This window comes from Onychomys torridus, chromosome 21 (genome assembly GCF_903995425.1).
Source record: "Onychomys torridus chromosome 21, mOncTor1.1, whole genome shotgun sequence".
Classification (NCBI taxonomy): domain Eukaryota; kingdom Metazoa; phylum Chordata; class Mammalia; order Rodentia; family Cricetidae; genus Onychomys; species Onychomys torridus.
Genome location: NC_050463.1, coordinates 51635710 through 51650228, shown reverse-complemented (window position 1 = coordinate 51650228; position 14519 = coordinate 51635710). Strand labels below are relative to the sequence as shown.

General features: G+C 49.1%; 1 protein-coding gene across 1 annotated transcript; it reads right to left on the bottom strand.

The window, feature by feature from the left end:
* Positions 1–6551: 6551 nt before the first annotated feature.
* Adi1 (acireductone dioxygenase 1) lies at positions 6552–13794 on the bottom strand. Its single transcript, XM_036170947.1, has 4 exons — positions 13626–13794; positions 10760–10879; positions 9945–10124; positions 6552–7421 (listed from the first exon to the last, which is right to left on the bottom strand). Exons 1-4 carry the CDS (start codon positions 13743–13745, stop codon positions 7302–7304), a joined length of 540 nt encoding a protein of 179 aa, XP_036026840.1. The 5' UTR covers positions 13746–13794; the 3' UTR covers positions 6552–7301.
* Between the last annotated feature and the right edge of the window lie 725 nt (positions 13795–14519).

Genomic DNA, 14519 nt, shown 5'->3' with positions numbered 1-14519 from the left:
CTGTCACCCACATTCAGCAGGCCTAGTTCAGTCCCATGCAGGTTCCCAAGCTGTCTGTCCAAAGTCAGGGAGCTCCAACTAGCACCGGTCAGCTGTCTCTGTGGGTTTCCCCATCATGATCTTGATCCCTTCTTCTTCTTCTTCCTCTTCCTCCTCCTCCTCCTCCTCCTCCTCCTCCTTCTCCTCTTCTTTTTGAATGCTAAATGCCTTTTTATTTTGGAGCTGAGGATCAAATCCCAGGCCTTGCACTGGATAGGCAAGCACTCTACCATTGAGCTAAATCCCCCCTGCCCCCCCTCCCAATGTTTTACAATCTTGCGTCTGAGCTGTTAACGCCCAACATGCTGGATACACAGACAAGGAGCTGCCCTTAAGCATTCAGGGGGGTGGAATCCCACAGGGAATTAGCATAGGGAGGATATCAAGGTCAAGGTCAGCAAGCAAGGCAACAGTTACCCAAAACAGGGGTCAGGAACCTACAGGTCCCCCCCTCCTTTTACTAAAAAAAATGAGCTTCTGACTTAGGTTGCGAGGGACTGGACCACTTCTTAACTGGTCTTGTCCTCACCTATTGCCTTCTCTGCCCCTGAGCTCCCCAGGTTCCAGCTTGGAAGGAGTCCCAAGCCCCTACTGCATAGCAAATTATAAAGCCTCTGCAGTCTGCTTCCACCCAGAACTATTCCCTCTCTACTGTCCCAGCCGCATGGGCTATCAGCCCTGGTCCTTCCCCAGAGCCTTTGCCTGCTGCTTCCTGAACCTGGAAAGCTTGCCCTCCATTGTTAAGACCAAATAGGTCTCCACAGTATCTATACATTGAAGTCCTTGTTGCCTAGTGCTAATTAAAATTAAATAAGACCCTGTATAAGGCTGGGGCCTAGGCCAGTAGGAATGAAGTGCTCACATACAGTGAAGGACAGTTGTAAGGTGACCCCAGGAGACCCAACCCTGTGATGGGGATGCTGACGCCCATCTCAGACACCCAGCCTCCAGGGTTGTCACATGAGATTATATATATTAAGTCTTTTGGGGCCTGTGGTGTTTCTTTTGACAGCCCAAGACATCCTGAATCTGAAGACCAGCCACATCACTTCTGGTCACGTCAGCACGTAATCCACTGAGCAGCTAGCTGGGAGGAGCGAGGCTGCACCCACTGTACCTGTGGTCCTGGCTCTGCTCTCTCCCGAGACTTGTCCTGTTTGCCTGTCCCCTGTCTGGATCCTGGATGCCAGGACCATACTGTTCACAGCCCTGGAAGCTCTTGAGTGCACAATGTAGGAATAGAGGAATCGGCAGTGCCTCCTCTTAGCAAGTTCACAGTCAAGTCCGTGGACTGCAGGGGCAGACACAGCCACCAGTGTCTCTGTCCTAGATGATGTCACTGTGGAGTTCAAAGCCCTGCTCTGGGGGAGGGGGAGGGACAGTAGGACAGGCCTCCGGAAATGCCTCTGTCCCCAGCCCTGCTGGCATCCCTGTGTCCTTGGATGATGACACTTCTTTGTTCTCCTGGAGAAGCAATAATCAATTATGCCAGGGTGCCTGGGAGCCATCAGGATTAATGAACAACTGGCCAGGCTGAAAGATGTATAGACGGCAAAGCCAATCACTGATTGCATCGATCTGTCCTTTGCCAGGCAGGTGTGTGGACTTTAGACAGGAGAGCTTTCTGTAACCACTGACAGGCAAAAGCACATTTAACCCACTGAAACATAATAACAAGGGAAGGCAGCAAGTTGGGTATACAGCTTGGAGGAAGACTGCATACCTCGCATGTGCAAGGCTCTGGGTTCAATCTCCACACAGCAAACTGTGTACTGATGATGATCATTAATTCACCAGTGTGGCTACAGCCCACGATCCAGTCACTCAACAACACTACCAGCGGGAGACCAAGTCTTCCAAACATAAGACTCGGTCCCAGCTGTAACAAGGGCTGATGGGAAGAGCTGGCTTTATTGGTTATGACCTGAAAGTAGGCTGTACTGCTACAGGTAAGATGGACACCTACAGATGAGCTCCCTTCAGGGATGGCACATACCTAGAACTCTACCAGACAGTGGGCTGACCACCATCAACCTCACTGAACCATCAAGACCTGTGGTTCTCAGAGTATCCAACACATCATTGACATCATCATGTCAATATCCAAGTGCCTCCAGCCCACACTCTGCTTACCATCAAAGCAGCAAGGCCACAGTGCCACACAGGGCACACAGCCTGTCCACCACAGGACACACAGGGCACACAGCCTGTCCACCACAGACACACAGGGCACACAGCCTGTCCACCACAGGACACATAGCCTGTCCACCACAGGACACACAGGACACACAGCCTGTCCACCACAGGATACACAGGGCACACAGCCTGTCCACCATAGGACACACAGCCTGTCCACCACAGGACACACAGGACACACAGCCTGTCCACCACAGGATACACAGGGCACACAGCCTGTCCACCACAGGACACACAGGGCACACAGCCTGTCCACCACAGGATACACAGGGCACACAGCCTGTCCACCACAGGACACACAGGGCACACAGCCTGTCCACAAGCCACACAGGGCACACAGCCTGTCCACCACAGGACACACAGGGCACACAGCCTGTCCACCGCAAGCCACACAGCCTGTCCACCACATGCTGGAGCTGTACACAGAATAGGAAACCTTAGCTGACTTACCAATGTCTCAGGATCTACTCAGAGGAAACAACCAAGCAAAACTCACTGCATTTTGTTTTGCTTATTTTTGTTGTTGCTTGTGGGGTTTGGTCATAACTTTCTAAAACTAAGAAGTATGGTATTCCTCTACCATGCTGATGTCCTACAATCTAGCAGCTCACAGAAAGATTTCAAGGCTTCTGAGCGATTGGAGCCAAGAGCATTGGATCAGCACTGTACGACTTTCCTCTTTCATCTGGCCATCTTCAGGATGCTGAGGTGTGTGTGTGTGTGTGTGTGTGTGTGTGTGTGTGTGTGTGTGTGTATCTGTCTGTCTGTCTGTCTGTGTAAATTTCCATTGTGTAAACCATAAAATTATGTGAGGTTCTGAAACCTTTCACATGGTGTACTAAAAGAAAACAGTTTTCAGGAAAAGGATTGTTCCTGCTCACACATCTGAACAAAAATCAGATTCATCACCCTCCACCCACCCACTCATCAACTCAACCCCTTTTCCTATTCACTCACGCCCTCCACTCACCCACTCATCAACTCAACCCCTCTTCCTGCCCACCCACTCATCAATCTAGTACATCTACCTATCCACCCACCATCATCTGGCCCCTCCCCCATCTAGCCACCCACCCCACTACCTACCCACCTACTCCTGTGGCCTGCCAACACTCTTCACCTATCTATTCACCAAGATATACTGAATTCTACCACTGGGAAATGCTCAAAATCCTCACACTGGCAACTTACGGCAAATTCCTGCCATCAACCCTCCCTCTTTCCATGTCCACCACAGGTGAGACTCCATGCTGTTACCCAGCTGTGTGGTCGACCCAACACCAATCCACTGAACTCCCAGGACACCTAACAGAGGCCCAGCTCCGCACAGCCTCTCCAGCACCAATCCACTGAACTCCCAGGACACCTAACAGAAGCCCGGTTCCGCACAGCCTCTCCAGCACCAATCCACTGAACTCCCAGGACACCTAACAGAGGCCTGGCTCCGCACAGCCTCTCCAGCCCAGTGTAAGCAAAAGGCTCCACCTTAGATAGTGAAGCTGTATTGTGGAAAGGAAGAGCCCAGGCTGGGGCAGTTCCCAAAGCACTGGCTTAGCCCTTGGGAGGCCCTGGGTTCCACCAAAACTAATAAAGCCAGAGAAAAACGTGTGTCTGAAGCTGTGAACCTCACTATATAATAGGGAAAACACCCCCACCACTGGAAACGTCTTTCTTCCTCCAGCCTTAGATGTGGTCTGTACACATTGGGCCAGAGGCCATTGAATCGGAAGTGGCAGATGAAGATGCAGTGATGAGACTTCATGTTCCCAATCTCACACAACCTCTGAGTTCTGATGACATACCCAGCTTTGTTTACCATCCCAGAGCCACAGTGGTCACCTACCTCCACCTCAGCTACTCAAGAAACAAGGGGCAAGAGAAATCACACAAGCCCAGGAGGTCCAGACTTAAACTTACTCTGTGGTTCAGTGTGGAGGCTCTTGCCTGTAATCTGAGGACTCAGGAGGCTGAGGCACTGGGTCCTTGGAGTTTGAGGCTAGCCTGATCTATACAGCGAGCTCTAGGCCAGCCAGAGCTATACAGTGAGATCCAATCTCAAAAAAGTTATAAACAGGGCCTGCCATCAAGCCTAATGACTTGATTTCAATCACTCTGACTCATGGTAAGTCAGAATCAACTCCCTCAAGCTGTCTTCTGATTTCCACTAGTGTATTACAACACAGACACACACACACACACACACACACACAAAACAAACTTACACATAGTTGACATCCAACAAGAGTCTGCCTGACAGAAGACAGCGTCAGAAAAGAGATGTGGAGACAGAAGCAGGAACCCAAAACATCAGACACAAAGAGAACGCACCCCACGACTTCAGGTACCAGGTTCCAGGAATGAGACTGTAGAGACCGCAGGGACAGAAGAAGGCAAGCAGGTGGTGAATCATTCTTCATCACCCTGATAGGGGGATATGATGTGGCTTTGGTGGGTCAAAATTTAAATACAGGACCCAGTGTAATGGTACATGCCTTTAATCTCAGCATTTGAGAGGCAGACCTCCATGTGTTGGAGGCCAGGCTGGTCTACATAGTGAGTTCTAGGCCAACAAGAGCTACTCAGTGAGACTCCATCTAAAAAAATAACTTCGGATAAGTGCATTTATTATATATCTACAATATTATATTTCAATGAAACAGTTTGTGTTTTGTTTTTGTTTTTGTTTTTTTAATAAAGTAGGGCCAGGCAATGGTGGCACACACCCTTAATCCTAGCGCTTGGGAGGCAGAGGCAGACAGATCTCTGTGATTTCCAGGCCAGCTTGGTCTACATAGTGAGTTTCAGGACAGCCAGGACTGTCACACAGTGAAACCCTGTCTTGAAAAAGAAAAAGAAAAATACAAAAAAACAAAAAAACAAACAAAAAACAAAAAACAAAAAAACCTGGGAATCCTCTGGGAGGGCTAAGAAACTGTTACCTGACTTAGGTGTATTGGCAGAATTCTGTTATCTTCCCCCAATCTGTGAAGCCATGGCTCAGCCCCAAGACGTATCAGTGTGTAGAACATGGTAGAAGACATATTCAGTCTCCAACAGGCATGAAGCCATTCACAGTGGACAGAAAGGGACCCACAAAAAATAAAAATGAAGCAGGTGTTAACAAACACCTGTAATTAGTACTCAGGAGACTGAGGCAGGAGAGGTCATAAGAGCAAGCCCAGCCTGCCTAGAGCTAGAAAACAGGAATAGGGGCTGGGGCTGAAGTCTGGTTGGTACCGTGCATTCTCAGCATGTGAGAAGCCCTGGTTTCCATCCCCAGCACTGTGTAAAGCAGGCACGCTGGTAGATACCTGTAATCCCAGCACTCAGGAAGTACAGGCAAGATCAGGACTTCAAGGCCATCCCCACTTTCTCAAAGTTATCCTCGGCTACATAATGAATTTGAGACCAGCCTAGGATACAAGAGACACTATCACAAAGAAAGAAAAATTTTAAACAAACAACAACAAAAATGTAGCTGGAGAGATGGCTCAGAGGTTAAGAGTGATTGCTGATCTTGCAGAGGACCCAGGTTCAATTCCCAACATCCATATGGCAGCTGACAACCACCTGTAACAGTAACTCCAGTCCCAGGGGATTTGACACCCCTCTTTTGACTTTGGTGAGCACCAGACAGACAGACAGACACACACACACACACACACACACACACACACACACACACACACAGAGAGAGACAGGGTTCAAGACAGGGTTTCTCTGTAGCTTTGGAGGCTGTCCTGGAACTCGCTTTGTAGTTGTAGTCCAGGCTGGCCTCAAACTCACAGAGATCCGCCTGTCTCTGCCTCCCGAGTGCTGGGATTACAGACGTGCGCCGCCGCCACCACCCGGCATAATTTTTTTTTTTAAATTAAAGCCATGCATGGTGGTACACACCTTTAATCCCAGCACTGAGAAGGCAGAGACAGGAACTCTCTGTGAATCTGAGGACAGCCTGGTCTACATATCCAGGTCCAGGCCAGCCACTGCTACGGAGTAATATGATCTTTAAAAACAAACAATAATCGGTAGACCAGAGCTAGCAGATCAGTCCTTACTTACAGACAGTAGCTCTAGAGGCAGAGAACCTGGGTTGTGCTGCTTGTACACATTTGAGTTCTGAAGATGGGGCAGCTTTAGTCACCCACCCCATGGCTCAAGCTCCCCTGTATGGCAGAAGCAAGCCCCCAAATCTAACATGGTGATGCAGGTAATAGACTACTTCACATTGAGAGCTATCACTTAGAGAACAGCCTGCCCTTCTACAGCACAGATTGTTGGGGTTTTCTGAAATCATAACACACTACACATAAACATGTTTCAGCATTATTATTCTTTATTGTGGTGCTTGGGCCCATGCCCAGGGCCTTGCAATATGCTAGGTTAGAGGTCTACATCTAAGCTACATCAGTCTAGCCCCAAGGCACTTGAGGAGGAAAATCATGTTACTTCTTTTGACTCTTGATTGCAAAAGGACCTGAAATCACTCTGAAAAGATTCTACCCTGATGTAGAAATTAGCCATGCACACATAAAATCATATACGGAATCTAGTGAGAGGCTTTAATGAACATGAGCATAATACAGCTCACCATGAGCGTATAATTAAGGTAGCTGCTTTAATCTGAAGGAAGAGGAACAAACAATCCCACTTCCCCACCCAGAGATCAGTGAGGGAAAAAAACATCTTCCTTCTGGTTAGTTGTGCTGGGTATAACTGCCCCCTTCCAAAGGGCACAGTGTCACATTCCAATATATACCTAAGGAAGGACCTTCTGGGACATGACCATCTGTTATGCATGATGCGCACACCAACCCAGGGCTCCCATACCTCTAAGTCTTGACAGAGTTAGGGAAAATTAAGATCACTTGTTCACATTTTTGTAGCTTCCATGTAAAAATCACCTTTACAGATGCTTTCATTGAAAAGATTCTGATCTGGCAATCTTGCCAAGGAGAGATGGTCTAGCGTCAAGTCCACATATAAATGCAGAGGGGTGGGCAACTTTCCCATCGGTGACTGCAGCAAGAGTGTCACACAGTGCAGTTACTCTTCAGGGAGCACCACTATGCTCTTCCTTCCAAAAACTTCACATACTGTACCCGGGCATCAAAATGGTCAGCCGGACGGTTGTACGGTGTCCACACAGGTTCCCCCACAAACAGCCGCATGGCCTTCACGTAGTTCTAGAAAACAATCCCCACATCTCATTGAACACATCTGCTCATCTCCATGGGAACCATCAAGGCAGCCCTGGAAGCTAGCTGGCTCATCCACTTAGCACTCGGCTCTTTCAGACCTCTGTGCAAGCAGTGTGGCCACTTCCGAGCAGCATAAGCATCTGCAGCTTCTGCTCCCGGTCCATACCGGAGCAGCAGAAACAGGTCTGGACTCCGCCCACCCTCCTTGCTCCCTCCCCTGGGCACTGCTCTCCTAAGGACCAGCACCAGGCCCCTGCCACTGGCTGCTGGTAAGAGAATAATTTGCCAGCACTGACCTAAACCCAGAAATTCAGTTTCAGTGCAGCCTTACCTTTATTCTACAAATAAACATACCCAGGTAAAAATAACAAATGTATGTTGCTTACAGAACTACAGGCCGCCACAAACAAAGTGGAAGTAAGCTCATCCCTACGGACTCCTCACATAGTGGATAAATCACAGTTAAATAAATCAGGCATGACAGTAAAGCTGTGAACAAGAGGCAGGGTTTGCTGTGGAACAATCCTCTTGTACACTGTAAAGATTTGTTACTCGAATGGTTCAGGAAAACGCTGATTGGCCAGTAGCCAAGCAGGAAGTATAGGCTGGGAGACAAAACTAAGGATGGTGGGAAGGAGAAGGGAGGAGTCAGGAGTCACCAGCTGGATGCAGAGGGAGCAGGAGATGAATGTGCTATGTGGTAGAGCATAAATAAGGAATATAGTTAACTTAAAATGTATGAGCTGGTTGGTAATAAGCCTGAGCTACTGGCCAAGTATTTATAATTCACATAAGCCTCTGTGTGTTTATTTGGGACTGGGCATTTTGGAGAGGAAATGTCCATCTTCAAGGACCCTTTATGTACCCTGGAAGCACACAAAGTGGAAAAGTAAAATGCAGAGCCCCCTGCCTCCAGGGTAAAAGGAGGGAAGAAAGAATTGAGAATCTGATTATACAAACACCCTCTAAAGCATCGGCTCCCAACCTGTGGCTCGTGACCTCTTTGGAATCATATATCAGTTAGCTTGCATATCAGATATTTACATGACGATTCATAAGAGTAGCAAAATCACAGTTATGAAGTGGCAATGAAATAATTTTATGGCTGGAGGTGGCCACACCATGAGGAACTGTACTAAAGGGTCACAGCATCAGGGAGGTTGAAAACTGCGGACCTAAAGGAACTACTGCAATGTAGCCTCTGGTGCCCTTCAGGGATAGACCTGGGGCCCCGCTGAACGGGGGAGAGAATACTGTTGTCTCCATCTCATACCTCTTCATTTTTATTTTGTCCTTCTTTTTGATGCAGTATCTCATCTTACCCGGCCAATCCTCAAAACTTACTTGATCTACAGCTGAGGATAACCTTGAAGTCCTGATCCTGCTGTCTGAACTTCCCAAATGCTGAGAGGACAGGCCTATGCCGCCACGCCTGGCTTCCTAATTCTGAAGTGTAAACCACATGCATTTACTATCAATTTGGAAGGCTAGAGATGGCTCAGTAGTTAAGAGTGCATATGCTCGGGGAGCGGGGGGGGGGGGGGTGTGTGCCAAGGTCAGCTCTTCCAGCACCCATGTCAGGTGGCCCACAACCACAACTCCAGTTCCAGGAGATCCAACACCCTCTTCTGGAGTCTATGGGAACCTGCACTCATGCACTTACCCCAACAGACAATCACGTAATTTAAAAATAGAAATTTTTTTTTTTTTTAATTAACTTGCACTGGAGATGTATCTCAGTTGGTAGACTGTCTGTCCAGCACACACAAAGCCCTCAGTTCCAGCCCAGCACCACAGAAACTAGGTTTGGTGGTAAACACCTGTAATCCCAGCACTGAGGAGGTCAAGACACAAAGATCAGAATTTCGAGGTCCTCCTCAACTACATAGTGAGTTCAAGGCCAGCCTGGAGTACATGAGACCCTGTCTTTAAAACCAAAATGATACCTACATGTCAGGTTTAGCCCAAAACATCCTCTGAGACCCTAAAAACTAATTCCTGTGCTTACTTCCAGTCCTAATAACTACCACATGACTGCTGAGGTCCCCAAATGAGAGCGTCCACCCCTCAGTGGAGGAGTGGGTCTCTCTCCTGAAGATATCTGCTCCCTTGACTAAAGCCTGTGGATTAACACTGTACCACTGTCCACCAAGAACAAAAGTGAGGGAGCTGGAGAAATGCCTCAGAGGTTAAGAGCACTAGCTGTTCTTCCAGAGGTCCTGAGTTCAATTCCCAGCAACCACATGGTGGCTCACAACCATCTATAGTGAGAGATCTGGTGCCCTCTTCTGGCCTGCAGGCTGAACACTCACTGTATACATAATCAATAAATAAATCTTTAAAAAAAAAAAAAAAGAACAAAAGTGAGATTCTGATCCTTCCCACCAAGGCGCTCTGGCCACAGGTTCCACTGGCTCTGTCACTGACTGATCGTGTATCCAGGAGATGGGCCCATGGTCACCTGTGTTGTCTACGCACAGGCCAGACCACAGCAAAGCACACTCTCACCTTCTCATCCAGCGTGAAACGGTGATAGATGCCAGCAGGAAGTGTGATCATGTCCCCCTTCTCCATGGAAATCCGGATCCACTTGTCTTCTTTGTCCCTGACATCGAAGTACCCACTGCCCTCCAGGATGTAGCGGATCTCCTCATCCAGGTGCAGATGCTCCTCGAAGAACATCTTGATCTAGTCCAAGAAGGAAGCCATCTTGCAGCCCCAGCCCCAGCCAGACTACAGTGAATGCTACATGTTAATAAAAGTGCCAAGAGCTGAGCCATGGAAATAACATGGTTAGTAAAGGCACCCGCCACCAAGACATATGTCTTGAATTTAATCCCCAGAACACAAATGGTAAGGAACCAACTGAAACAGGGTCTCGTGTAGCCTAGGCTGGCCTCAATTTGTAGCTGAGAAGACCTTGAACTTCTGATCCTCCTGTTTTTACCTTCCAAGTGCTGAGATTACACGCTCCACTCTGTGAGGACATTCTGAAGAACCCTATACCACTAAACTCAAATGGACTCAGGGAAGGGGTCAGGTACCCTGAAGACACCACCCCTTAAGCTCCCAGGAAAACATCCAAGTCTAGGGAAGAGCCAGGTGCAGAACTGTGAATCCCATGGAGAAAACCCCAAGCTAATCCACAAATCTTTGGTGGATCTGCCACACATCACGAGTAAACCACCACCAGGGTCATGCCCCTCAAGAGCTGAGAAGGAGGGAGTCACCCAGCATCACCCCACCCCAAAACCACACTAAATGGAAAGTCTTGTGTTAACACGAAAGAAGGAATTGATCCTCTCCAAGCAGGGCCTGCTCACCTTCTCCTCATAATTGGGAAGTTTCTCTTTGCAAATGGTGATGATGTCCATCCAGGAGTAGTTTCTCTCTTTCCGGATCTTTTCCAGTTCTGGATCTTTCTCATACTTGTCAGCATCCAGCTATATGAGTTTAAGGAAATTGGAGGTCACCTTAGCACAAGGATGTGTATACAGCAAGTGAGCTGGGAGTTCAGCTGGTACAATGCTTGCCTAATAGGGTACAAGGCCCTAGGTTTGCTCCCCCACCCGATATAAAGGAAGCAAAGCAGCATGCTCCTTCCAGACCTGCGGCTGGATTGCCCTAACAGAGCATTGTTTAGTCTTTTCCAGTCTTAGCCCAGTCCTCCACCTCCTCTTCTGATGGACTGTCAATTTTCCACCACATCAGGGGAAACCCCTGCTCTGCTGAAGTCCTGCTGCAGTCCCACGGGTCCTCCACGTTTCCAGGTGAAGTTCTTATCCCTCATACCTGCCAAGACACAGCTCCCTCGTGTCTGTGACCACTCTGCCATCTTCCACGCAGTCTTACTAGGCTCTCTGGGGTCAGTATGCTACCCATGCCCACGAACCAAGCTCGAGTTCATCAGGATGGACTGAGAGCTGCTGCCCTCCGGCCCCACTGGACTTTTCTATCTGCCCCATCACTCTACTGTTAAAGAAATCTAGGTTCTAAGCTAAAAAACAACAACTTGCCACTCTTAAAATTACTAAAAAGTTGGGGCTGGAAAGATGGCTCAGCAGTTACTGTTTTCCCCAAGGACTCAGGTTCAAATCCCAGCACCCACATGGCAGCTAACACCTGTTTGTAACTCCAAGATCTGACACTCTCTCACAGACTTACCTGCAGACAAAACACCAATGCATATAGAATAAAAGTAAATAAATTAAAAAAGAAAAGAGGGCTTTTCTTTTAATTACTGAAAAGTGTTGTGGTGGCCCATGGCTATAATTCCAGCTACTCAGAATGCAGGAGAGAGCTGTGAGTTGGGGACTAGCCTGGGCTACATAACAAAAAAAAAAAAAAAAAAAGAATACATACTCACAAACTTCTGTGGCGGGGTCCTATACCTCAAATTCCTGCTCACAGTTTTCATTTATCACGTTCCTACCTATTCTTTAAAGTCCAAAGCCAAGGACTGACCCCCTCTTCCTGACATGCTCTCCAATGGCTCCTGGAAGAACTAATCTGAAATCCTCCATGAAACCCCTGGCAATGAACTTAGTGGACACTTAGTTTTTGTTTTGCAATGAAGTGTACATTTATTTTATCATCATCACAGAATAGCACACCAACGTCCAGGCACCAACACATTTTATATGTATGAGTGTTTTGCATGCGTGTCTGTCTGTGCACCACTCTGGGGCCTAGTGTCCACAGAGGCCAGAAGAGAACATGAGATCCCCAGGAACTGGAGGTACAGATAATTGTGAGACCGTGGCAATGGAACCTGCGCAGTTAGTGCTGAGCCAGCTCTCCAGCCCTAATACATTGTTTTAGCAAGCCTGCCGCATGACACTTAATGCCATTTTCAGTGCTGAACGCACTCCTTCCTAATCCCGGCGTGGAAACTTCATCACCTACAAGACAACATAAAAGGTGGGCCTCCCGGTGGAGTCACGACTGCTCCTGAATGAGGTGAGTGGTTTAAGCCTTCCGTCAGCAGCTATTGGAGGGCCTTCACCAGACACCAAAGGCCCCAATCAGACTCCAGTTTCAACAACTGTGCAACCAATTTGCTGTTTACAGACTAGCTGGTGTTTGCAGTCTTGGGTTTGCCTCCTAGTCTAAGGTATCTGTGAGGCCTGCCGGAAGGGACTAAGACTCTATTCCAAACAAAAGCTCTCACTCCAACTGTGTGGTGAAGTGGGGGGAGGGTTCTGTCACCCTGCTCTGTCCCCTTTCCCTTGCAACTTCTGCAGTGGGACGGAAGACTAACTCCTTCACCCAACGGTAATGCCAGAGGCCTCGCTGGGCAAACCTCCCACCCCAGAGCCACTGCATGACTGAGGTGACAGGGCACCAGTTAACTCAAAGTCACTAATTTTGGAGGTCACCAGGTGAGTGCATAGAGGTCATCATGGACGCCTACGTTACTTCTCAGAAACTGAAAGGCTGCGTTTTTTTGAAACCACCCCCCACGCCTGAGCTGGTGTCGAACATTTTTGATTCAAGAAGCCAAAGGGCATCTACCCCATCATTTTTCTGGGCATGCGTCCCATGCAGAGCCTTGGTTGCGCATGTGCACACCAGATTCTTCTCCAATCACCTTTCACCCTGCTTCCTAACCCAAAAATATCCTTACTTCAGCTGTTGGCACACCATGAGGTGGGCGGCAGGCCTCCATGGCTTTGGGTTGGTTTTTTTGTTTTGTTTTGTTTTGTTTTTTATTGTTTGTTTGTTTTTGGTATACCTGCATGCCAGAAGAAGGCATCATTATAGATGGTTGTGAGCCACCATGTGGTTGCTGGGAATTGAACTCAGGACCTGGAAGAGCACCCAGTGCTCTTAACCGCTGAGCCATCTCTCCAGCCCCAGGCCTCCATGGTTTTAAAGGACATGACTCTGCAAAGTTCCTCGGGCTTGACTTTAAGCCAGCTGGTATGCACTTCAATTTGATCACACCGAAGCAGACAGGTTAAAGCCAGTCTCTTCTTCACTAGCCCCAGGATTGAACTGCTTTACCCATGACACCACCACGTGACTGACAGGTGGCACTGCGTTTGCAAACATTAGCGGTGAGCGCAGGGCCCAAACCCCAGTAGTAAAAAGAGATCGAGGGAGGGAGCGGCCGTGCTGAGCATGCGCGGCGCCCCGGGCCCCCTCACAGCGTGCGCAGGCGCGCGGTGTTCCAGCTCGCACCCGTACCTTCCAATAGAGCACTCCGAGCGTGCGCAGCTGCTCCAGGCCCACCGGGCGGTCGGGCTGCGCGCGGTGGGGCAGCCGCGGGTCGGCGGCGGACTCGTCCATGTACCAGGCCTGCACCATGTCGACAGCGGCTTCCGCGAGCAGCGCTGGAGGGGGCGGGGCCGAGCGGAGCCCGGATCCTCTGTGGGCGGGGTCGTGGGCGGGGCTGCAGGGAGGGCGGGGCTGTGGCTCAGGTGGAGTCTAAGACCGTGCTACCTTGCCGCCTGGGCCGCAGAGCTCTGTTGGGCCTGGAACATACCTGACATGGCACCGGTAGGCTGTGCTTGGACTTTAGGTACCCACCGACCTGCGTGGCTGGTAGATCCAGCAATTCTTTTTTTTTTTTTTGAGCTGAGGATCGAACCCAAGACCTTGCGCTTGCTAGGCTAAGTCCCCAACCCAGATCCAGCAATTCTTATTTCACAGGAGTGAAAGCAAATGCAAACCGAAAAGCGTGATTGTCTAAACAGCCCGGGGGCTCAGCTATGCGGTCACACCAAGGGCCCTGGGTCAGGGCGGGACGCTGGGCTTTCCACCCGCAGATGAAAGCATGTCCACAGCCGCTGCAGTTATGTGTCTGCCCGGCTTTCCTTGCTGTGGTAAAATGCTGTGACAAGAGCAGCTTAAAGGCAAAAAGGGCCTATTTGGCTCACACAATGCCGTGTTGTCCAGCACTGGGAGCAGTCAGAGCTGTCAGAACAGGAACTTGAAGCAGCTGGTCACGTCCACAGCCCAGGGTAGAGAGGAATGAACTGATACCCTCTTCCTAGGTAATCCTTGGCTGTATTAAGATGACAGCTGAAATTAACCATCACGGAGCTGGAAAGGTGACTCCGCAGTTAAGAGCACTTGTTG

Coding starts and splice junctions, on each gene's coding strand:
- Adi1 (XM_036170947.1), bottom strand. CDS start 13,745: ATGGTGCAGGCCTGGTACATGGACGAGTCCGCCGCCGACCCGCGGCTG. Junction 10,125..10,759: donor TTCCCAATTATGAGGAGAAG/GTGAGCAGGCCC, acceptor TTCTTGGACTAG/ATCAAGATGTTCTTCGAGGA. Junction 7,422..9,944: donor GTTTCACGCTGGATGAGAAG/GTGAGAGTGTGC, acceptor ATTGTTTTCTAG/AACTACGTGAAGGCCATGCG.